Here is a 26,897-nt window from a genome sequence, read left to right as displayed (position 1 = left end):
GCTATTTGTGCGTCATTGCACATGCGCAGTCCTTTCAGTTTCGGGGTTCAATCCGATCGAGTGTTTACATGCACTCTCAATTGTATTAGAAAATGAATAAATCACACCCTTCAATCCGATCGAGCTCAATCGGATCGATTAAGGTGTTTACATGAAGGTTTTTCAGTCCGATTGAGCCGTCAATCTGATTACAAATGGATTATTTGGTTGCATGTAAACGTAGCCAGTGATGGTTATTCTGCTAAGACACATGTGTGAATTAAAGTAAAATGGGACCAGCTGATTAAAAGTTGCAAGTCTATGCAAAAATAGTGTGTCCCTTTTGTGTGCATATAGCAGATTATATAAGTATATCTATAAATATATAAACACCAGATAAAAATCCTTTGTTTCCCCCAAACTTCTATTTTTAGTCTAAAAACAGAGCCATTAAAAACAAAGCAATCAATATTTAAGAAAGTTCAGTTTAAAAATAGCAAACAAAAAGAAGAAAATAGAAGTAATTTAATAGAAGCAAATTAAAAATTAAAAGTCAAAGTCATTGGAGTGCAAAGGAGCCAGGCAGTCTCTTGCTTCTGCAACCACAACAGAGGAAACAGGAAGGGGGCTTCTGTTTCCCAAACAGGATGTTCAAAGCAACACAGTGTGTGACTTCACGTGTCTCCAGCAGTAATTAGTTTCTGTTGCATGCTTTTCTAACCATCAGAGCTTTTTTGTAGTATGTACAGTATATAGACACCACAGCAACGGTGAATGCTATAGCATATTGAATTGCAGTCAGAAGGATGTAGTAAGGATGTAGTAAAAGAACAGATTATAGATTGAACCTTAAAGGAGCGCAGGAAGAATATGTTGAATATGATTAACTTGTTCTGCACTCTATCGACGGTAAAGCTTCACAGGCATATATGACATTGATATGTGAGTGTGTGTGTGTATTCTAAACCCTAAATGCGATTAAACCATGTCAGGATGTATCTACAAAAATGGCTTTTAAGAAGATTGGATCATGCAGATGCATGAGTCTATTGAATGAATATCAGCCAAATAACTGTGCTTCATCATCATCATCATGATTCCGAAAGGGCATCCACCTTCAGCTTCATTACATAAGGCAAAAATAATGTAGTATATAAACAATTAAGTTATTTGTATGTTAATTTGGAAGAATTACTACAAGATTGTCATGCTCTACATGTTGTTTGTTTACTTCATTTCAAATCCACTTGGGTCACATTAACACATTCGGCTTACAATTCTTTCACTTAATCGTACAATAAATAAATTCAGTAAAAAAGGCTAAAAGCTACTTTTAGTTTGTTCAGTGAATTTATTAATTGTACAAATGGCAAGTGGAATAGGCTTGAAACTAATGGCTTGAAACTAAACAGCAAGCTGTGTATTGGACCTAATGGCTTGAATATAATTTAAATTGTGAAGCTAATGGCTTGAATATCATATAAACCGAATCTACTATCACTTGATTAAAGATAAAGGCATTTGTTTGGTTTACAGTAAGTGCTCCAAGGACAGTCAGTCTTCTCTTGTCAGCCAAACAACCTGTCCTCTAAGGTGTGAGACCCACCATACATATCTTCATGTGGCCACAGGGGCATTGACATTCATGACAGGAATAAACCTCCCCACAATTGTACAAGCTACTCCTCTGATTGCTTTACCCCAGGGATGGGCTGCCGACTGCGAGCACAGCTGGGCCTATGAGCTATATTGGATTAACTGCAACTTTTTTGCTGAATTGCCCCAGCAGTGTTTTATGAGCCATGTTCCACCACTTCCACATCTGCTTTTATTGCCCATTGTGAGAGAGTGGATGAAAGTTGATTGCTGGGAAAACAGGGACATCAGGATCTTCCTAACTGGTGCATGTCTGCATTTGCAAAATGAAATACTGCAGGGTTCACAAACGAGATAGTTGAAGCTGACAGATAACTACTGAGCTTATAAACTGAAATGTAATTTAATGACCCAAATATCCTCCCCACTCCAAACCATATTTTAATTTACTGTCAACTTGTAGTATACAACAGGTGCAGTTACAACAGTGGAACTTGCTACAAGTTACATTGCTATTCCAGTAGGTGGTGACAAGTGTGTTTGTGAGTGAGTCACTGAATAATTTCTTCAACTCTTTCATTGAAACACACTAATTCATCCAGAAATAAAATAAGTGAGCGAGTCAATGAATCATTCACTCAGGCAATTCATTCAAACACACTAGGTCATTCAGGAACACAGGAATTTCTCAGAGACATGCAGCTGTTAACTTGGACTTTGAAACTATTTTTTCAAATATACAGTAAGTTACTCATTATTTACTTTTTGATTATTGAACTGTTGTGCAGGAGCAATATTATATGCAGTCATATTGCTTGTCTGAATCTATGTCCCTGTCATGCTGAGATACTAAATAGAGCATGAGATGATGTTTAGGGTATGATTAGTTGTATGATTTGTGAAGTGGATTCTTTTGTTGGCAGGAGTAACCCTTGACAAAGCACTTCTCTCAGGCAAGGTGACAGGGTCTTCTGCTCTCTACCTGGAGCCCATACAGTCTATAAATACACACTCTTTCTGTCTCTCTCTCTCTCATACACACACACACTCACATACTAATAACTGTAATGGCCTCCTCTCTGGGTGATCTTTTAAATGATTGGACATATCATGCCAAGATTTGAAAAAACACTCTGCTGCCTCATCCAACTTATTTAATAATTCAATTCCTCTGCATTTTGTTGGTCATTTGTTTGTGTTAGAATTCATGCCTTTAAAAAGAAGACATACATCTTTCTGATCTGTGCATAACTGCCCACACAGATTATGTCTTTTAGAAGAGAAACGTCTGGTGATGTGACCAATCATACTTAAGAGTTTTTGAAGGAGAAAAGGAGTAGAAATTCTGCCTTATCATAAATAAGCTATTAAACTAAGGGGAGCTGGTTCATATAGTAATTAAAGCCTACGCCAACACCATAAATCCATAGTGCGGTTTCACAGTCAGTAAGAGGGAGGATATCCAGAGTCATGCAAGCACACATCCAAATTGCACATATGCATTTATGCACATACGCTCCACCCATCACACATGCACACACTCATGCACAAAAATGCACTGTGAATCACTTCTTATAATAATGAAACCGTTCAAACTGCTTATTAGATTTCTTAGCACTGCTTTGCTCACCCACTCAAGTACCATGTACTTTCTTTTTGCGGACCCCCAGGGTTCACTGAGAAAGAATCATGTGCAGCCAGAATGTTGCAACCCCTGTAATATTTTTTAGCTTCCAGGATGAGCTGTCAAATCTGAGGGCAGATGATTCTGTACAATTTGTTTTATTTGTGTCTGAAGGAAAGGCTCAATAATGACTCAAATGTCATGTGTCAGATAACTCATCATGCTATATAAGGAACGAACCTAAAGTGGTTTGGACCAGTGGGACATGATCAAAAATGTATCTCTGGTCTATTTGAAAACAGTATTCAGTAAATCACAATATTAATGCAAATAATGCTTTGCTTTTCTTCCAGCCTTCCATACGGAGGGATTTTTGAGGCAACATTTGGATAAATTTCCATTATGAAGCACATGTCCATCTCGAAATGGCTAAGTCAGCTGGGGCTACCTCAGTACTGCACGCTATTCGATGAAGAATATGATGGAGTGGAGGTAAAGTCAGCACACACTGTGAGTTTAGACATACATGCACATGCTTAAACACACAGAGCTGCATACTGCACACTGTACCATACAATTATTCAAACACAGTTATTTGAAATTGCATGACTGCCTGTGAGCTTGTCTTTATTATAATCATAAACAACTTATAGAGCTGTCAGTCAAAGTGAGCTTTGAAAAGCAGCAAACATTACAGAAAGGTGAAATCTAAACTCTGTGGTTGAACTCGGAAAGCACGCTGAGATTCCGTTCAAAGCATCTCACTGAATTTAGACCAGCTGATCTGACATCTGTATTTTCAGCCATACACTCTTGGCAGCACACTTCACCTGGAATGTAAGTGCATCCAGGAACAGCAGTAAAATAGAGATTCTGAAAGTATTTCCTTGGCTTACAGATACCAGTATGCATGCTTGATTCTGACTATAGTGCTAAACCTCACTTCTAAAGCTACTGCCAACAAAATACTTTAACCACACAAATAATCCTAAATTTTAAACTTCACTCTACATTTACAAAGAAATATTTGACAGAACTGCTTAATTGCATGGTTTTAAACAATGTCAGGCCTTACACTTAAAGGCCATTGCATACTGTACTTTACTGTTTATGTTCACTTCCTGCTGTAACTTTTTAAATACTCAGGAGGAGAGTGAGAGTTTTTTTAAAGGTTTATGTCCAACATAGTATAATACTCCTAATACTCCATTTCAGAGTCATTTTTGGGCATTCCATTTACATTAGTACAGGGTTGTCCAATGTATTTCCTTGAGAACCACCTTCCTGCGGAGTTTAGCTCCATACATAATTAAACACACCTGAACCAGCTAATCAAGAAAAACTTCCCGTTAGCTGTGATGAAACAGGTTGCAGATGAACGCTGCAGGAAGGTGTCCCTTCAGGAGCGGGATCGGACACCCGATCCCGCATTTAATGCATTTGCACCTCAAAACATAATTTTCATTTTCATTCTAGTCAGAACCATGATAGTTGTATGTAATGGAAAAATTTTGTTCACCACCTGTCACCCACAACATGAGCCCCAGGTGGCTCATTTTCAGTGCCCTATAAAGAAGTCCAGTTGCTCTGAAATAATTCATTGTATGCTCCACAAATAACAAGATGTATAAGTCACTGTCTTCAACACAATTATCCACTTTACAATTTAACCAGCTCCCTTCTGTTCTTTTGCAAGAACATAAATACTACAAAAAAAAGACACTCAACTGCCAAGAAAGAAATGAACAGTGGATCAAAAACAACATCAGTGTACACTCTGAGACGACTATAGTACATGTCCATTATAGGCTCACTGATTACTCTGTGCAATGCACATTAACGGTGAATCGTATTTCAGTGATTCCAACTCACTAATGGAGTGCAGGGTAAAGCCTGGATGAAAAACAGCACCAATAAAACAGCTATTAAGTATGAATTACCACTTTAACCAGTGACGAAAGAGGTGTTTTCCCTTTATTTTATAACTGATTTGAGTGACTAATATGTTTGACTTACACACAAACACACACATTTATATATCTTCCATAAATTCAGTTTTAAATTTCAATTCAAAATCCTGTTTATTAAAATTCAGGAATTTTATTAGAATTTCAAAAGCACTGTCAGTTAAATTCTGAGTGCACAAACCTACATTTAGTACCATCATCATCACTATTATCATATCAAAGTACCATAGTTTTGTCATCTGATATCATCACTGTACCATGGAAGTTTTTATAAGAGCAACTAGTAATGCTTAGATTATGAGTCTTTCATGAGTATCTGTGGGTGCACACACATGCACGCAAATCACCCAACTAATAGGACAATGGCTTAAGATCTACAAACCTTCTGCCAAAACAACAACAAAGTAGCACATCTCTTATATCTACCTGCTCACTCAAGGTGAGGTGTCTGAATAGTTGCATGCTTAGTGACATGTTTTTGAAATCTCAGCATGAGAGATTGATATGAGACCACACATGGTAAATAAAGAGTTGAGGTTGCAGAGGATTTGTCATGGCTTGTTAGATTCAGCTGTGGGTTTTAGCTGTGGGTTGAAGGCAGATGAACAATGGGCCCTTACCAGCATGTTATCCCCTCGTTTTCCATCTCTTCCCACACTCTGGCCTTATGTCTTTCACTGACTTTCTTTGTGTCTGCCGCTCTGTCCGTCCCTTTCCACCACCCTCTTTCTGCTTTCCCAAACTAGCCTGTAAAAACAGAGACATGGCAGTGGGAAAGAGTACTTGCTGCTGATGTAGGAAATTCTGGGTAGAATCCATTCAGATGAGATAGAACACACAAAGAGAGCAATGCAGCATGCATCTGTTTCTCCAAAGTTAGATCAACACTGCTTCACCTCGCTGCACCAATTCAGCACAACAGATTTCACACGGATCCTTATAGCTACGCTTAACGAATGACTTGGTAAAGGCCTTTGAATAATGAGAATGAACAGCAAGATTACCAGGACATTATAAATTACATTTTTTCTCTTTTTTCTTTATTAAAAATAATATACTTAAACTTTAATTGGTCATTTTAAATGCTATAGTAAGTATATTCAGGCATTACAACATTATAATTGGAGTATTTACTAGCAATTTGTGAGTGAAAATTGTTTCTACATAATTTATGTTTTCCTGTGTTCCGATATCTTTGTCATTACCATGAAAGGATACATTCTTATGGATGCAATCCACAGAAATAGCTAACTTCAAGACAAACAAATTCAAATCTTGCATATTTAGGATGGATAGTATGTAAATTGGAATGCAGCCACAAAAATCTGAGTTTACCAAATATGACAAAATATGGGCAGTCCCAAATAACCCAATATGCTGTGACAGCACATGTTTGTTACTGTTTATTTTGGAAGGAATGCTTTGGCATGTGCACTGTAAATACTAAACAGCAGAAAATAGCACATAACCTTCAATTAAACAGCTCTTGTTTTGTCCTGCCAGGAACAATGAAAGCAGAGATGCCGTCTTAAACTATAGCCGTGCATTTTTGTTGTGTCAGAAGCAAAAGGAATGTATTGTTTTGAAAGCCACACAAGGCCTGACTTTGAGGAGTGGCGAAGCACGGGCCGTAATGACACACCGCTAGCTTAAACCGTACACTTTTCTGATGTTTGTTTTTGTGTGTGAATGATAGATGGTCATTAGTTCGAGCCCTTGTCATCCTCACCACACATTTAAATCACTTCAACTCTGTGTTTTTGTCTCTCTTTAGGACTTGTTGCACCTTACAGAGATGGATCTGTTGGGTATGGGGGTCCAAAGTCGTCTCCATCGCATCCACATTCTCTCCAGTATCCAAGTGCTGCGAGAGCGTGAAACAAAAAGAGGTTAGTCCCGGTCTTTTCCCACTCAAGGACACTACCGTTTACAAGTTTGGGGTTAGTACGATTTTTTTATGTTTTTGAAAGAAGTCTCTTATGCTCACTAAGGCTAAATTTATTTAATCAAACATACAGTAAAAACTGTAATATTGTGGAATAGTGTTAGAAATGAAAATAACTGTTTTTAGAATTTAAAATAAATGTACTCTCTAAATGTAACTCTAGTCATCAGTGTCACATGATCCTTCAGCAATCTAATATGCTAATTTGGTGCTCAGGAAGCATGTTTTATTTATTATGTTGAAAACAGTTGTGCTTCGTTCTTAATATTTTTGTGGAAACTCTAACATATTTTTTTCAGTATTTGTTGATCAATAGAAAGTTCAAAAGAACTGCATTTTTTTTAAATAAAAATATTTAGTGACAATGTATTTTTTGTCACTTTTGATCAGTTTAATATGTCTTTGCTGAATAAAAGTAATATTTTCTTTAAAAAAAAAAGTAAATAATAATAATGAAAATTCAAATCTTAACAACCCTCAACTTTTCAGTGGTAGAGTAGGTACAAGCTTCACTTGTATGCCTATTTCCAGCATAGACGATAGCTGCTCAAGGGGTGGCTACTGACTGAACTGACTTGCCCTCTGCTATATTTAAGGGCTTTTTAAAATACAAAAGGTGTAACAGAATCATTAAACTCAAGGACTAAACCAGCAATTAAAGTATCTCTCTCCATGCACACACCTCCTCATAAACAAAGAAGCAGGAGCTTATCTCTTTGTGGATGTTTTCTCTGGCTGGGCTGAGTCTGCTGCTCCATAGCCCTGCTTCTACTGGACAGCCTGTGACCGTGTCTGTCCATGCATAGAGCCCGACACTGAAGAGCTTCGTTAATCACAGCAAGGTAGGGTGGGAGAGCAGTTCAGGCTGCAGGCACTGGGACACATGCATATGGGGTCAAATCAACAGGGATTAGCTCACAAAACTAAGCATTGGAGTGTGGGATAGATCTCCCCGTGGAGTATTGTTTGTGTGTGTGTGTAACGGTAGTGTCTATAAACTCGATGCCAGGTCAGCTTCGTGGAAAAGTTTTAATCTGAGACAAACATAATTATGCTATCCTCAAGATCTTCAAGGAGTCATCTCGAAGCCTCGAAAGTGATACGTATCTAATCAGCGTGCTGAAATTATGGAGATAACGGCTCATCAGAGAACACTAAGAAACATAAGAAGCATTTACTGTCAACACTGATAGTGAGTCATGAATGGACTTGCTTCCGCACACTCACACACAAAGACATCCTAACATCAGACTATCCACCCCTCAGAGTTGCCATGTCTGCTTATTTTAGCATTGATTTGAAAAACTAAACTAATCGTTATCCTTACAGTTTAAACATGGCCTTACTAACATTTAACATTTATAGCTACTTTGAAACAACATGGATTTTTTTAAGTAATAATTGCGTCTTATAAAAATGACTTCTTTGACATTGTCATAGATTTAATAAAGTTTCTTATAAATATGGGCAGTTGCGGGTTGTGTAATGGGGTTTATTTACAAAATACAGTCACGTATTTGATAGTGCTTGCCCCACAGTGCAATAAAGTATGTCTGAAAACCATCATGAAAAAAATGTCCATTTGATAATCAAGCCACGCTTTACATTTTATCATTAATCGCCATAGTTTACAAGAAAAAAAAACCTTTTGCCAAATTAATCTAAATGGCCAGTTGAATGTATAAAACATTTTTTTGTAAAAGTACAGAATTTTTAAAAATAAAATATGTAAAAAAAAAATTAAGATGCAAAAAGAGAAAGTTTTTTTCTATATTACATAAAATCAACGAAAGCAATTTCTTTCGTTGAAAGAATTCTCCTTAAACTATTACCACCAACCACCCATCACCAAGAGCACAAAAACTGACTTGCTGCTTATTTTAGTGAGGCAGGTCACTTTTTCTGGGCTAGTTTTTTATTTTTAGCAAAATTTGGCAACACTGCCACCCCTACCCTTCAGTCAAACAGACACACAGACGCGTGTCTATATAGAGGAGGAGCAGACACACATTGCTGTGTGCAGGAGATGCCAGGTGATTATAAACTCTTTCACCCATCCCGCAATCTCGGCAGTCAGCATTGCTGTGGGGGCACCCCTCCACTGTATGTAATTAAGTCCATGAAAAGCATGTCAAGACACACACATACAAACAGTGGGCTGACAGGCCAAGGCTCATTTCCCAGGCATAACATACTGCCTCGACTCCATTGCTATAGAGACTCTGACACTTTAGAAAATAGGCTGTTGAATTAAATGTCTTGGATCAGCGAATTTGCAAATAAAATGGTTTTTATGTTTTGTAACCAATAGGAATAGTGCTGAACAGCTTTTGAACAAATGCTTGGGTTATTTAATATTACAAATCAAGTAGTCTGTAACACAAACTTACAAAGGGTTACAGCATAAGCAAAAGCTTTAAGCAGTCTGAAAACGTACTGTCAGTGGTTAAAAGACATCTGGTCTCTACTGGTCCTGTGCTTGAGGACAATAACTATTGTTTCCCTTGAAATGTTTTGGCTGTTTGAGGACTCAATAGGTGGTCTGATTAAACCAGGTTCGACACCTATAACAGCCCATTCTAGTAGCGCCTCCATTCAACTCCTGGAGTCCTCACATCCTGTCCCTGTATGTTACACATACAATTTCATAGACCACCAGCCCTGTGAAAAAGATCTTGCTAGTTTCATAAGAAAAGATGGCTTTCTCCAGGACAGCTGGCAATATTATTTTAACAGCTGTGTTTTTAAATCTTATACTGAAAAAACGCATATATTTATTGAAACACTATTATTTCCATTAACAACCAATTTACTCTTTTATGTCCTTCAAAGTTTTTTCTTACTCTTTCACTTTTATAGTTATTTGAAATCAATCTTCCAAGCATTCCAACCTGCTAAAGTGAACAGTTCACCCCAAAATGAAACGTCTGTCGTTTGTTTACTCACCCTAATGTTGTTCCAAACCTATATCATCTGTAAGCAAAAAGAATATGTTTAGCAGAAAAAAAGTGGTCTGTGCGACTTCTAAAGCCACATGATTGTCTTGCATATGGACTACTTTATGGTACATATATGCACTGTACTTTTTTGGAGCTTGACAATCACTGTTTTCGTTGTATGAGAAAGAACAGAGTCTATATTCTGCATAACATCTCTTTAGTGTTTCATAGAAGAAAGAGAAACGTACAGGTTTGACATGACTTGAGAGTGAGTAAATTATTATTTTTTCTTTATTCCAGTAGTAATTTAGCTTCAGGCACTACTTTATTTTATTTGGTGCTTTTTGTGTAGTTGAAAAGTGTGTCAATGCGTAGACACAGTATTCACTCACATGTATTTGTAGCAGTTTTTGCAGTGATGTGCAATGATGACAGGCTGCTCTTGTGTAGAAGGGCTGGAGTATGCCATTAAATGAAGCATGCTATTAAATGGGTGGTTGGCTCACTGCCTTCCCTGCTCTCAGTGCAGATTGCAGATTCGTTCAAAGGGATGCCACCATACAGTATATAAAATTCCATACATAAGCAGTTCTGAGCTACATAACCTCCAAGGTCAGCAATGCATCCTTCTATGTGGGTTTCATAATTTTGTTTATTATTATTTTATTTATTATCCAATATATGTCTTGTTGTTGCAGAAACTATGATTACGACTAAGCATGAAAATGGTTGAATTACAGAGTAGATATACGCTCAAATTAAATCCCAATTATGCAGTTCTTTCATTAAGCACTTTGGGTGCTTTGTAAAACCTAATCCAGCATAAGCATTAGAAAAAGCAGCATAATTCTAAATATTTTGAGAGCCAGGGCTGAGCCTTGTGAGAAAACGTGAGAAAACTCATCACAGTTAGATGAAAGCCCAGGGTGTCTCTTGGATATATTCTGGGCGTTTCTTGGGCGTTTTGTGGGAAAACTCTTCCCTGTCCTTGCGCTCATACTGGGTGTGAGAGTAGAGCTGGCATCAACTCCCTCACCCCTCAGTCACATTCAGCTCTGTGCCAGCATTTCATAAACATAAACACATTTCCCAGCCAGAATGAACAGCTGGGCCCCTCTTAAAAATACCTCTGTTTTGAAATTTAATACATGTCCAAAATATATCCTTCATGACGGATGATACTGGTGCACAAAGTAATCATTGCTGCTGCTCTGTTAAAAAGCTTTTCAGATACCTGCATTAAGCTCTCTTGTCTGCTAGACAAATGTCACCTGTAGAAAGTGTCCATTACTCTTCTGAGCAACGTTTAAATGCTTGGGAGGAGGGATTTGTTGGCATTTTGCCAAGTTCGACAACATGCTCAAAAGACTCGACTCAGAGCAGATGCCACATTTTATTTATTCCAAAAACACAAAATGCATTAATGGAAAAAAAAAAATCATCTGAGGATTTCAAGAAATCAAAAATGACTTTTTTTTTACTTTGTTCATGCATGTTCCTGGTCTTAATGTGAATGATTCATCAATGCACATTAGTCTAAAGAAAAAAAAAGATGTTAAAAATGTCTTTGGATTATGTATAATCAAAACTTGCTCCACCTCTGATGAAGCGTTCCTTGTTTGGCTGAAATCATCAAGCCCTCTTATTTTTTTAGCTTTTCTGTTTTAACCACCTGTCATATAGAAATCACTTTTTACAATCCTGATGTATAAAATTATAATTATATAAAATGTATATTTATAAAACTCTGAAATACATCACATGGAAGTAAAATGGGTTGAGTCTACCTTTTTAAATGAGATTTCAATCATTCCACCAATAAAATATAGAAGAATATATTTTAATAAATTTCCTGTTGACAAAATCTCCAGAAAGTTGTGAAAATTAGATGTGAGCTTAACGGGTTAGTTCACCCAAAAATGAAAATTCTGTCATTAATTACTCACCCTCGTGGTTGATCGAAACCCGTAAGACCCTCGTTCATTTTCGGAACACAATTTAAGATATTTTTGATAAAATATGAGGGCTCTCTGATCCTCCCATAGACAGCAAGGTAACTACCACATTCAAGGTCCAGAAAAGTACCAAGATGATCGACAAAGTAGTCCGTGTGACATCAGTGGTTCAACTGTAAAGTTACGAAACTACGAGAATACTTTTTTGCGCAATGTGGTATTGCTCGAGCATGTGGTACTGTCGTGAACGCGCGTTTAAAGTGACGCAGTAGAGACGAAAATGTGGAATAAAGTCGTTATTTTTGTTTTCTTTGCGCAAAAAAGTATTCTCGTAGCTTCGTAACTTTACAGTTGAACCACTGATGTCACACGGACTACTTTGTCGATCATATTGGTTCTTTTCTGGACCTTGAACGTGGTAGTTACCTTGCTGTCTATGGGAGGATCAGAGAGCCCTCAGATTTCATCAAAAATATCTTAAATTGTGTTCCGAAGATTGTCTTACGGGTTTGGAACAACACGAGGGAGAGTAATTAATGACAGAATTTTCATTTTTGGGTGAACTAACCCTTTAACATATGAATTTGAATATGAAATATGTTGTCTACTCTGAATACAGTCTATATCAATTCTCCTTCCTAGTAAAGATCCTTTTACTTTCACTAGCCATATTTATCCAGGGACCTGGAATAGAGTTACACTTATATAAGGAAGAATGTGGGGCTGGAATCAGACAACCAGTCACCAGTGGCCACTTAGTCCATCAATATGACTGTGCTTGACCATGTATAAGTGGCAGCTAAACTCCATCTGATGACAGCTAGACTGTAAACCGACAGGTCAGATGTAGTGGTGCTCACTGCTGAGAAGCTATTTGCCAGTGTTGGAAAATACCAGTCATGACAAGCAGATTCCACATCACGTTTATCTGAGGCACAGGGCATAAGGTAAAGCTGGCAAGACTGAGGCAAGTTATTGCTAACATTTTAACATGGTTTTATCCAATAACACAGTTTAATAAGGCTTTTTTAATTATTCTCCCATGGTACACAAAGGAATTATGCTTGCACAAGTAATCATTTTGTAAAGACTTTTAAAATCTGATTTCAGTTGGTAAAATTTGTAAAAGTCAGCGAAGAAATTATGATTATCCCATCATTTACAGTCCACGATTTTATGATTCTGAAAATCACTCATGAGAAGAAAATTCTTATTTTCCTGTTGAAAACATTGCCTTGATGATTACATTGTTGTGGAATGGGGCAAAATTACATTTCATACTTTGATAACTGCTCTTACTCTCAGCCTTGGGTGGAACCAGTAGAAGGAGAGAGAGGCAGAAATAGATGAGCTCTATATCCCTTCTAAGGGACACTTTCTGTGACTGTTTGTGAGACACAGACTTTGCTCATATTGATGCATTCCATTCCAATACGTTTTTCTGTTCCTGTATGGAAACACATAAATACATAAAATAGTTCAATACAAAATTGCTTTCAAAATTGCTCACCAAGGTCCAAATCGAAGTAAAAATTGCAATTTGTCAGTTTACTGGTAACTTTATTAGGAACTGCAACTTAATACTGATGCAACAAATTTATAAGGAAAACAACTGCAAAAATTACATTGCAATAAGGACACTTTTCTAAAAAAAACAAAACAAACAAAAAAACTGAATAATTCAAGATGTAATTTTATTTTAATTTTTATAATTTTCCTAATTCATGTCACCTAAAGAGTTTCAGAGAAATGTAGGAAAATGTGATGATTTCTTTTTTACCTTTAAAATAATTTTCACCAATGAATCGATAACAATATTAAAGTGTATCAAAAAATATATCATGAAAATTTATTTCATGGCAACTTTATCATTGCTTTAAAAAAGCTAATATTGTTACCATTGAGGTCAGAATACATCAGACACACCATTACAAACAAACCATTATGCTTGAGGTGTTCTCATTTGTCTGTAATTGTGTCTTCTATAAACTGTTTGAATTATGAGCTACTAGTCAAATTACTGAATCCAGTCCTCCTCCAGTCAAAACTGCTCAGCTGGAGGCTGTATAGGTCCAGTCAGGCAGTCTGACTCCACGTCAAAGTGCCTAAGGTGATGAGACCATCAGATTAAAGTAAAGAATGTCTGCTCTCAATCAGTGGCATTATGGCATGACGGTAAATTCCATGAAATGGTAGAAATGTGTCAAGCACTAGAGATTGTGCAATACTGTTTATACCACAGTAGAGATATTGACATCTCAATCAGCAGGCAGGACTGCTTTATGTTATTTACAGTATACGTAAGTAACAAAAAAACATGGAATAATGAGAAAATACAAGTCAAGGCAAAGAAGACCTTGTTATTAAAGCAAGTTAAAAAGTTGAAACTGTTACTGTTGTTGATGTGCAATTAGAATTTAGAGTGTTACTTTATGTGAAGCTGTTTTGCCAGACTTATCATTCGTTATGAATATTGTTATCTTTGGTTGGGTCTATACTACATTACTTGAGAACTCAAGGGCTGAACAAACCCGACATGTTGACAGATTCACCATAACTCTTCCTTTTTAGTGATCTATTGCCCATGTCAGATAATAAACGCTCAATTTCACATTGTGCATGTTTAATTGCATGGAGCTGAAGATTGATAATTGCTTTGAGTGGTGCCTTTGACAGATATATATCTCTATTTTCAGGACAATGTCTGGTTTTGACACTTGACAAATGGTACTCTAGGCAGGTGTGCTGTAACTTAAGGAGGCCTATTTCAATCCAGATGTATCCTTTTCAGTGTTTCTAGTGCACACACTTTGTTGTAGTGAATTCATTGTTGTGGCACTAGTGCTTAGGCACTTTTGGAATTTATATGCAACCCTACAATACTAGAAATGTATTCAAATGGATAGCTTTGGTTCTGGATGTTTGCACAATGGTTTGCACAACATACAGACAGTAACTGAATGACAAAACAAACCTGCATGATCACCGCACTCTCATCAGCCTTTAGTCAGATCACACTGCACCCCATCTCTCTGCCTGAATCATTCGGGAAGGAACTCTGCCTCTGTCGTTTGTTATCGTCCCACTGACAATGAAGAGGAATCCGAGGACAAAGAGACGGGAAATTCTGTTCCTCACAGACAACAGAAAAATAAAACATTTAGCCATTCTGATTAGCCTTTTCTGAAATAGCATTGGTTGACAGATAAATAAATTATTGTTGACCATATAAGGTGTAAAATATGAGAGGAGTCTATTTTTAGACTATTTTAGGTTTTAACATTGATATCTTCAGTATTCATTTGACATGCAACAGAAACTTGTAATACTTGTCCAAAAAGTTAAATTGAACAAAGAAGGGCCAGTAATGTTTGGACTGGACACATGACATAGGAGAGAGCTGCTGGGGGCAGGGGCCGACTAGTCAGTTGTGAGATGACTCCACAAGTTCTGCCCATTGGAGAGGGTGTGTCTGGGAAATCTAAATCACTCCCTTGGGGGCTGAACTAAGGAGAGAGAGTGAGCAGGGGAGAGAGGGACTTGGAGGAGATTGTAAGACTGCTTGGGAAACACCGGCACAGCTCATAGTGGGAGGTCAGTGGCAACATAACAGGATTGTCGTTCACGCTCAGCTTGTTGTCCGTCAGTGTGAATCTGTGCACTAGGTCGCTATGCTTGCTGTGGAACTGAGAAACTCTTACTAACAGACTGCACACGGAGAATATTTCAGAATTTGCATACTTGGAGAAGCTACAACCTTTAGCCGGGTAAGGGAAAAAAATACAAATGGTTGTGGTACAGTTATTAAAGTTTACTCTAATTTTGTATGTATGCATCTATCTATCTATCATAACTACATACATTTATACATATATGTAGTTTTTAAGTATAATTTTGGCTTTTTGAACAAATAAAGCTAAATATGATTGTCTAAGCTTGCGAACTGTGACACTTTGTGTGTAACATTCAGTAGCTGACAGGAGCTGTTGTTAAGAGGGGTAGTGTGTGTGTGTATGTGTGTGTGTGTGTGTGTGTGTGTGTGTGTATAATAAAGTCTCACAGCAGCAGCAGTATCTGTTGTCTTTTGAGTTGTTCGTGTGGAAAAAAAGTGGTAGTCACTGCTGAGGAGTTTAATAAATTTGTGATTATGTCACAAATCTCACTAGTCGACTCTCATATTGAATATTGCACTGCGGGTCACATCGTTGATGGGTAACAGGGGGTTTGGCGCTTGACATCTCCTCGCACCCCTTCCTGCTCAACAAAAGAACGGTCCATTAGAAATTGCTGTATTGTGTGACTATAGTAGTCTGTACAAGTGAAAGCTATGAATATGAATGTATAACAAGAACAACGATCAATGAGTGTGTTTACCTGTACAACAAAACACTATTATACCAAAAACAGCTCATTTTTAAAAACAAAATCATGTTTACATATAAAAACTGGTTTCTTTCTTCTTAATGTCAAAATGTACACAGATATGCACATATTGAATAAGTACATAGAAATGCAGAAATTTAGTAGTTGATTAACTTAAAATCTTGTCATCTTATTAAGCATATCAGTGTAAGATTGTCCATGTAAACATGCTTAATAACTTCTAAAATATCCAGCAGAGGAAGCGGGACCCTTTTTGTTTTGGCCTCATTCTGTCCTCCCATCGTTGCTCTTGGTGTTTGTTTGTTTGTGCTGTTTTCCGCTCAACATGCTCATTACAGTAATTAGGGAGCAGCCGTGTTGCATGTGATTGGACTGGAAGATCTTAAAGGATCTACTTTTAGCACGTAGAACTGAGAGAGACGGATGCGACTGCTGGCTACATGCCTTCAGTGAATGGGTGTGTGGTGTGTTCACAAGTCTGTATGTATTTCCATACTTCCTATTCTGATAGCAGGACTGCGTAATGAACTGCTCAGGCCTGATTTGTGGCTGTTGACTACTGGTACAGGAGTCCGAGTTGAAGCAGAAAGTGTTGTGTCTGTCATGGGGGGCGGAGGAGAGATGTTGATGTATTGTTGCCCATATGTTCCTCTCTCTGTGTGCAGCTGAGTGGTCCAGTGGGAGAACTATGGTGCATTCTTGGTTGTTTTGTCTCCTGTTGCTTTACTGCTATTGTCAGTGACAATGGGACCCTCAATCAATGAGACAAACACAGTGATGTCATAGAGGAAGTACTAGAATTCTCACTCTACAAAATGTAGACCAATGGTCTTAACTGCTTTTGCTTCAAGACCTACAGTACTACCGTTGAAAAGTTTGGTGTTAGTAAGATTTTTTATTTTTTGATAATGATGATGACAAATACAGTAAAAACAGTAATATTGTGAAATTGTGAGAAATCATTTTAATGCTGATTTGGTTCTCATTTAACATTTCTTGCTATCAATGTTTAAGACTGCTGTTCTGCTTAAAGGGGTCATATGATGCGATTTCAAGTTGTCCTTTCTCTTTGGAGTGTTACAAGCTGATTGTGCATAGATAAGATCCCTGAAGTTGCAAAGACTAAAGTCTCAAAACCAAAGAGATATTCTTTATCAAAGTTAAGACTCTGCCACACCCCCCTAAAACGGCTCGTTCTAACACGCCCCCACATATCTACCTCACTATGTGGAAATATTAGCATAATGCCGCCCAAATGTGCACGCAAAGAAAGAAGACGTGGTTTCAGTAACCGCAGTTAGTGTTGAAACAGCCATGTCAGGGAGACGCTGTGTGTTTCTAGGCGAAAGCAAAAGCACTTTATTTGGCCTTCCGAAAGTAGATGCATTTAGGAATCTTTAAGATTACTTACAACAGAACAACAATGCATTTTATGGACGACCGTTTCATGAACCTAGGAGAGGAGGTCATTCTGACTTTGCTATGACAATCTGGCACTTCTGAATCAGCTACTGTTTTGTTATTAGTTTAAGTATTTGCTATTGACTGTTCAAATGCGGAGTTTTGCGCATCGTGTGTGTGTGTGTGTGTGTGTGTGTGTTTACGAGCGAGCGAGAGAGAGGGAGAGAGAGAGCGCGAGAGAGAGAGAGAGAGAGAGAGACACATCACATTGGAGTCAGCTGTCTTAACCGTGGCTTGTGTACTGCAAACACATACCAGCTTCATCACTGTGTCTGTCACAAGACTCTCTTCCCCTTTCGGGCTCTGTCTTTACATTTATTTTGAAAGATGAAGCTCGCGATTATGGTAAGGGGCGTTACATTTCCGACAAGTGCTTGCGGTGTTCGGCCACTCACAATGCACTGGGTCAGCTGGCCAATCAGAGCAGACTGCGCTTGTCGGAAGGAGGGACTTTGTAGAAAACGAAGCGTTTGAGAGAGGCGGGGCATAGATAACCTACAATAATGTACAGTATTTGAAAAATAATGTGTTTTTTGAACATTGAAGCATGTCAACATATTCTGTTACACCAAATACACAAAATAATGATCTTTAAAAAAAAAGATGACCCTCATGTCTCCATCATATGACCCCTTTAATATTAATTTCTTTAAAGGGTTAGTTCAACCCAAAATGAAAATTCTGTCATTGATTACTCACCTCTGTCATGTCATTCCAAACCTGTAAGACCTCCATTCATCTTCGGAACACAAATTAAGATATTTTTGACCCTGCATAGACAGCAATGCAACTGCAATGTTCCCAGACCCAGAAATGTAGTAAGGACATCAGTAAAACAGTCCATGTGACATCAGTGCCTCAACTTCAATTTTGCAAAGCTACGAAAATACTTTTTGTACACAAAGAAAACAAAAAACTATTTATTTAACAATTCTTCTCCCCGAGTTACCTTCTTCTGCCATTTTGGAGAGTACCACGACGCATATGCACACTTTCCCCAGAACATAATCGGCGTCGTTTACGTTCACTGTAAAGCGCGCAGCGTCGTGGTACTCTCCAAAACGTTGAATAAAGTCGTTATTTTTGTTTCTGGGTCTAGGAACTTTGCAGTCGCGTTGCTGTCTATGCAGGGTCAGAAAGCTCTCCAATTTCATCAAAAATATTTTAATTTGTGTTCCGAAGATGAACAAAGGTCTTACGGGTTTGGAACGACATGGGGTGAGTAATTAATGACAGAATTTTCATTTTGGAGTAAACTATCCCTTTAAAAGAAACCTTACTGACCCCAGACTTTTGAGTGTACATTTTACATTGGACATTTAACTGTTGACCCAATACAGTTTCACAATAATTTAAAATACAACCAAACGGTCCTAAAATTAAACTAATATTACCTTTGGCTGAATAAGTAAACTAAACTAAACTAAAAATCCAACTATTTTATTAGTTTACCTGCATGTTATGTGATCATTGTTCAACATCAGAGAACCGTGAACAGGTGATTGTTGTTAAATTATTGTAACATTAACTTTCAGGGGGTACTTCAAGAAAATATTTTAAGTCAAAAAAGTTCCTGCACTTTAAAACTTTTTCAAATACATACTGCTTCTTAAGTCACTTCATACAACCACAAGGCTTACATATTACCATGAGAGATGTGATAAAATGCTGTACTTGTCTTGTCTGTGCAAAATTATAATCCAATTTTTTATCTTCTGTCATGACAACTTAAAGCCACTACACCTGGTAACTTTCACATGATTCATGCAGGGAGACCAGAAAGGGACGTGATCTAGGACATGACCACAGGAATTACGTCAGAATAACCAGACGTTAATCTCCCTATAATAATCTCACCACTAAAAGGACAATTCAGACAGCTTCACAGCTTTACAAAACATAACTTTCTGCAGTAATCTACATGATGTCAAACACTTAACTTGTATTTAACCTGCACCATTCTTTTAACTTATGTATGCACTGTGGTTCTACAATTCAGTGGTTGGTTCTATTAGAACTTCAGAATGTGTTCTCCACTCCTTCAGACCATCATGGTTGATGCATGGCTGTGTGTTAAGAGCTCTTTAAACCCTACACTACACTTGCTCTCCTCTCGAGTCTTTGTGCTCCAAAAGCAGGTTTGAATTAATTAAAGGAGAACCGCATTATTCACGAGATTCCCACCAACTCCTGTGGGGGATGGCTGGACGGTGAAAGGGCCAGAGTGAGAATAGTCATCTTGTTGTTCTGAAATGCGCAGAGAATTCTCCTCCTTCATGTGTTTAACCTTTTTGCTCTGAGAGTCAGAGCTCTTTAAAAACTGTTTGTACTGCATGCACATTTTGAGTATGACAAAAACACAGTGTGACTTTGACTTTGATTGTTGTTGTACCCAGTACAATTCCTACATCTATACCCCTTTAATACCTTTGCATAATTGCCTCAGGATAATCCTTTTAAAACAACTTGAAATGAGCAAGCAATAGGTTGTTAGCAAAAACTCGACAGGGGTGAAAGACAATACTGAAGTGTTAAAGGTATAGTTCACTCACAATTGAAAATTCTGCCATCATTTATTCATGCTTATAACTTTTGTTTTCTGTGGTGCACAAATAGAGTCATATATATATATATATATAGCATTTCCAAGCTGCTCATTTCCATAGAATGGAAGTGAACAGTGACTACAACCGGTAATTCTAGATTTTCAGTGACTAGCAACTAGTCTGTTTGTCACATAAAAGCTACTGTATAGATTCAGAAAACGTAATATAAGTTATATAGACTTGTTCTAGCATGCTTTTTTCAGTGCTTGAACGCCCCTGCTCCCCATTCATTTTCTTTGCATTAAAAGGAGCAGCACAGACCTTCTGATAAACTTCTTTTTTTTGGTGTTCCACAAGAGAAAGTAAGTCATATACAGGGCTCAACATTAACTCTGGTCCGGGACAAGTGGATTTTGTGAAGGGGCAAATGAAAGAGAATTTGACTTGCCCGATCGTACAAGTAACATGATTAAAACATCAACAACAAACAATAACTAGGACAGCACTGAAACTTTGGTGAGAACGATTCTGATTTTATTTTCATTGTAAACGGTGACTGATAACGGATAATGTATTGACAGTATCAAGGTGGCATCAGTTGAGGCTCATGCACCTGTCTGACTGGAAATCAAAACTAATAGGCGCAACAACACACACAAAGAAACAAACATACTGCGTAGAAAGAAGATAAATATTCTATATAACATGTGATTTAGGTAAGCAACATCACACGACCAAGCACCAGCACGATTGCAAATGTGACATTGATTTTATACAACAGTAGTTCAATAAACATAAATAAATTTAACAAATAAAGACAGTAGCTGTTTCTCAATGCCAAGTACGCAAAGTTCGGTCACAAGTTTGATTCTGAAGTGCAAACTCCCGAGGACGGGAGGACAGAAGTCCGATAATTCTGCAAATGGAACAGCAGAGTACTTTATAACGTCAGTCAGCTCGCCTTGGCCACTCCGGTTATCTTCACTCTATATGTATACAATACGACGAAATATGATATCAAACACCACTGCCTCTTTTAGTTTTCTTTTAAACATATCAATAGCCTCAAAAATGTAGTTCGGGGAACGTACATACATTACATTAAAACGGAATACAATATACCTCTTTTCTGTTTCATTTAAAATATTAATAGCCACAAAAATGTGTACATGCATTACAATGAAACAAAATGATATCAAACACCACTGCCTTTTTGTTTTCTTCAAAATATAAAACACAACCCTTTTCGTTTTCATTTTAAAAATATAAAACATTATGTGGTTTAGGTAATATGTGCACATATGATTATCTTCACTGAATGTATAATAAAATGAAATATGACAAGCACAACTCTGCCTTTTTTGTTAAATGCCAGTTTTAATGAACACTAATAGCCATTATAAAAGTATAACTGTAAAGTATAAGAGACTTATGTAATAGGAAATAAGACAAAAGCAAACAATTCAGTCAATATTTCAACAATTCAACAAACATAACTTTGTGCTCAGTCAAAACGATATGACCTGGAAGAAATAATAGATTCATGAGACTAAAGATTGCCTGTTAGATTTAATCAAAATGAATTAGATCTCATTTTTAACCACTACAGAGACATCAGAGCCAGCAGCAAATGTCAGAAGGACTACCCGAGGTAAGGCTGCTCTCAACGGATACATGAGCACTGAGCGACCGGTGATCGTGTGCAGCTCATGTCTCCGAAATCAGTGAAGCACATTTTCAAATAGGCCCTATCTTTATAAATAAACCGCAGATTTGAGTTTTAAACAACTACATTCTTGCCTGAAATACTCTTAGAACTGCACTTCATGACACAATAACAGTAATATTTAGAAAATTATGTGGGTTTTCTCCTCCGCCATTAACGCTCGCTGGTTGGTGTGAAATGCATTCTGGGATACCTGGCTGCCTCAAGTTCGCACAAGTCACCTCTGGATGCATCCTTGATAAAAAGGGGGGAGCGAGAATACATCCGGGGATTTTAACTGTCCTTGGCTAGATATGAACTTTGAATTGGAACAGTACTTGGGCGACGACTGATGACGTTTCACAAGTCCACAAGAACACAAGTACAGACAAGAACGCATATTGAGAAACGGCCAGTCACTTGCTTTATTTATTGAATGAATTAGCTGTTTGAATGAATTGGTTGAATCGGTGACTCACTCATTAAGACAGTGACTTGCTGCCTATCTTTATAAATAAACCGCAGATTTGAGTTTTAAACAACTACATTCTTGCCTGAAATACTCTTAGAACTGCACTTCATGACACAATAACAGTAATATTTAGAAAATTATGTGGGTTTTCTCCTCCGCCATTAACGCTCGCTGGTTGGTGTGAAATGCATTCTGGGATACCTGGCTGCCTCAAGTTCGCACAAGTCACCTCTGGATGCATCCTTGATAAAAAGGGGGGAGCGAGAATACATCCGGGGATTTTAACTGTCCTTGGCTAGATATGAACTTTGAATTGGAACAGTACTTGGGCGACGACTGATGACGTTTCACAAGTCCACAAGAACACAAGTACAGACAAGAACGCATATTGAGAAACGGCCAGTCACTTGCTTTATTTATTGAATGAATTAGCTGTTTGAATGAATTGGTTGAATCGGTGACTCACTCATTAAGACAGTGACTTGCTGCCACCTACTGGTGGTTTGGTTTCATATTTAAAAGTATAATTTCATTTTTCCAACATTTCGGAATAAATAATGTGAATAAATGATGACAGAATATTTTTTGGGCAATTATCCTTATAGTGTGTACAAGCCAGTCGAAAAAAAAGAAGATGATAATAGCTTTCCTGGAGAACAAAGGCACTTTAACATTCCCGAACATGACATTATATTAGCCCGAGGCAAATAAGTGTGTTTGATATCGAGGATGATGTCAGCCAGCAACCAGTTGTGCTTTGCAGTATTGAGAGACAGCGAGACAGAAAACGGGCTACTGTGATTGACACTTTGGAGTGAGGTCATATGATGGCATGTTAGTCTAGAATAAAACAAGCACTTGAGAGAGAACTGGATAATCAATAGGGAGTCCAAAGAGAAAATAGAAGAGCAAAGCATTCATTAAGAACCGTTTAATGAGCATTTTGCATATTCATGACCTCTGGGGAGGAAGAGAAAGTTAATGGTTTAATTGTTTAGTATATGTAATCTAGAGCCACAGGGGACTCGTTTCTGCATTTCTGCAGTGCTGACAGCTGTCTCTCTGCCTCACTGCATGCTGAAATGTTGAAAATTACACCATGCAGAGCTCTTAGACACCATGTTAGCCTACAGTGGCCTTTTGACCTGAGAGCAGGGAAATCACTTATGTTTCAGATTCCTATTACACGGAGTAGTTTATGTAAGAGTTACAAATAACAGGGACATTATAGTGTCCATCATACGTGTTGCTGCTATTAATATATTAAACAATATTAGACATTGCTTCTTCGGCTATATCTTTTAAACTATAACCATATATAATTTTGTACAGAGAAAAACTTGTACTTAGGTTATACTGTGGGAACCGTGTCAATAAAAATCTTGGCAAAAGTAGCTGAATTAAAGTAAACAAAAAATGCATTCAGTGGTTCTTAATTATTTAAAAGTATAAAGTAAAAAAATGCACTGAAGAAATCAGAAAGACTGGAGATTTTCTCATCTTTGTCTGTGACTGTACCTGACTCAAGTTCATCCATCCTACACAATGGGTATAATTAAAAAGCATTGATTTAATTTAAAGACTCTTGTGGCTAATAATGAAACATCTCTTCACAAGAAAAAAAAATGACCAGAGCCAATTACACTGAAATAAATTTATTTGGCTGTTTAAATGCACATTAATATGATTTGATTGCCTTGCTACCTCATTTCTTTGAAAAAGGAAAAAGTTTTAGAGTAATTTGGCCAAAAATTAAAATGGTCATAATTTATGTTTCCTTTACAATAAACATTTGTAAGATGGATTTTAAAAGACATGAGGGTATGAGTAAATGCTGAAAAATGTGGCATTTTTCAGTGACCTATACCTTTAAAATTACAATCACCTGTCAAATATGTACATTGAGGGAAATATTTATAATCATACCTTTTGAAATGGCCTCCTTCAGGGACCTGGAGGATCTGCCCCCTTTAAAATCTGATTAAAAAAAGCATGCCAGCTTTTTCCACTCGTATGTTCCTATTTTTGTTTTTAGAAAGGTTACAGTTGCCATTCTAAAATCACTGGTGTATATGAGTATTATGACCCAGACCCCTCACTTCCCCTGACACAGGAAGTGCAGATCTGCCTTCTCAGATGAGCATGACTATCCCTCACACTCTGAGACATGTGAGACAAATTAATCTGAAACCAACAGGGGATTCCTGACTAGCCAGTATGATAACTCTGTAACACTGATCTGTGGATTTTAATGTCTCCTAGCCATTACACACCACATGAAAACAGCACCAGTGAATGGAGTCTCATGTTTCAGGGGCCCCGGGACAGCGCACAGGTGCTCCAGGTGCATAAATATACAGCTAAGGTATTCCTAGCAGGATTTCATAACACTGCAAAGTGCCCTGATCAAACCATTAAAAACCCGCTGTGTGGATCTAGTCATTATACACCAGAACACCCAGAATGTGTAAAGAATTACATAAACACAAATAAAAAAGAGATTTACAGGTGTATGACAGGCGTAGGCTGATTAAGTGCATATATTTTCTTATCCTTTAAGAACAAAAGATTCTAAGCTATACACCCAGCCCAACTGTTATCTTAGGATTTGTTAAATCTAAAATTAAACTGAAAAACAACATTAAATGAGCACAGTCACATGATAAGCTGATTCAGGACGTTGGTGGTCATGGATGAGTGGATCTGTGGGGTGGAGGTGACTGTGGTTAGTTTGCAGGTTCAAACACCCCACCAGGGCTTTACCAGGGAGTTTCCATGTCTTTCCACTCTCCACAGACGCTTGTGCAAGGGACCAAAATTAACTCTTTGGAAAAAAAAAAAAGTTGCTTATTTGCAACAAACACGGGTCATTGTGTCACAGTAAGTGATGCATGATTATGACAAAATCATAGTTATTTTCTCTTGTTTTTATGACAATTATTAATTTCAAATTTGACATTTACATTAAAATATTTTCTTTGGCATCTACACTCTTAAAAATAAAGGTGCTTCACGATGCCATAGAAGAACCATTTTTGGTTCCAGAAAGAACCATTCAGTCAAAGGTTCTTTAAAGAACCTTTGACTGAATGGTTCTTTCTGGAACCAAAAATGGTTCTTCTATGGCATCGCTTGAAGAACCTTTTGAAGCACCTTTATTTTTAAGAGTGTATGCTATAGGTTTTATATAGGCTACACATTAAAAATACGAACTCTGTTTCTGAAATAATTTATTGTCCTTTTATACATCAGTAAATCAAGATGCTTCCTAAATTAACATTAGCCCTTGTGGCAAATAACAAAACAATAATTTACATTTTAAATAAATTATAAAAAAGCTACGTGACAATTATAACACTCCTATTATAACTATATCCTATTATTACTATATCGCTTTAATCAACTAAGCTGTCTACACTGCAGAATAAATCTTATTCAGCTTGTGCCTACGCCTTGTTGATTATGATGGGTGCAGTTCTAATTCACAGAATCCTATACAGTCTGTGAAACCTCTCACAAAAGTGTTAATATTACAATGAAAACATTACAGTGGGTGAATTTGTTACTCTTAATGTCAGGAATGGTGCCATATTTAGTTCAAGTGTTATATAATGTTAAAACAAAGACCCCTCTCTGAGCATTATTTCACTTTATCTATTCCTAACAAATTTGATTCACTTACATTGCTTACATCAGATAAATAAACAGTGAGGGAGGGACAGTCTATCATTATATTGGGCATCTTATTTTATTTGAATGAATCAAGATGTTTTATTTACTCACCAAAGCCAATTTTCAGTCACATTTGAAGCTCGGCGAGTGTTCATTTTGGACCCGGGATGCACTCTGCACTGCAAATTATGAGAAAACACAAACAATATGAGCTGCTAGCCCAGAACTTAATTCACAGCTACATGTAGCAGAGAAAGAACATTTGGGGGCCAATGGTCGTGTGGAATGGGAATGAGATCATGCCAGACTTTAAACAGAAGCGCTGTCAGGGTCCAATATTGAGTTTCACTCATCACAAAAGAGACAAAAGAGGGTGACGGCAACACCGGCTCTGCTGTGTGCATGTGTGCTCCGAATAACCCTAACAGCGCTCTTTAATTAGGTCAACACGTACACACACTCATCCAGCGTCTGGGTCATTGAACTCACACACCCACAGTTTTCTTTTCATTTCAAGCCCCTCAATAAACATATGAAAGTCAACGTCTTATGGACACCAGCGGTGCTGTTAAAAAAAAAAAGTTGAATATTAGCATACAGGATCTGAGTGACATGAATGAGGAAATGTTGAATTTTTGAGGGGGGGGGGGGGG

At 37.5% G+C, this 26,897-nt stretch overlaps 1 protein-coding gene across 2 annotated transcripts in view; it reads left to right on the top strand.

The window, feature by feature from the left end:
* Window positions 1-3,601: 3,601 nt before the first annotated feature.
* Window positions 3,602-26,897, top strand: part of LOC107599011 (breast cancer anti-estrogen resistance protein 3-like) — a 67,732-nt gene continuing 44,436 nt past the window's right edge. Inside the window, exons 1-2 of one of the 2 annotated variants that reach the window (XM_016290498.1) lie at window positions 3,602-3,691; window positions 6,941-7,055. In XM_016290498.1, the coding sequence (XP_016145984.1) occupies window positions 3,602-3,691; window positions 6,941-7,055 (205 nt within the window). Of the gene's footprint in view, window positions 3,692-6,940; window positions 7,056-15,552; window positions 15,773-26,897 lie in introns of those variants that run through there. The other variant, XM_016290499.1, reaches the window with a different exon arrangement.

This window comes from Sinocyclocheilus grahami, unplaced genomic scaffold, assembly GCF_001515645.1.
Source record: "Sinocyclocheilus grahami isolate Dianchi unplaced genomic scaffold, SAMN03320097.WGS_v1.1 scaffold259.1, whole genome shotgun sequence".
NCBI lineage: Eukaryota > Metazoa > Chordata > Actinopteri > Cypriniformes > Cyprinidae > Sinocyclocheilus > Sinocyclocheilus grahami.
This window is presented reverse-complemented; position numbering and strand designations above follow the sequence as displayed.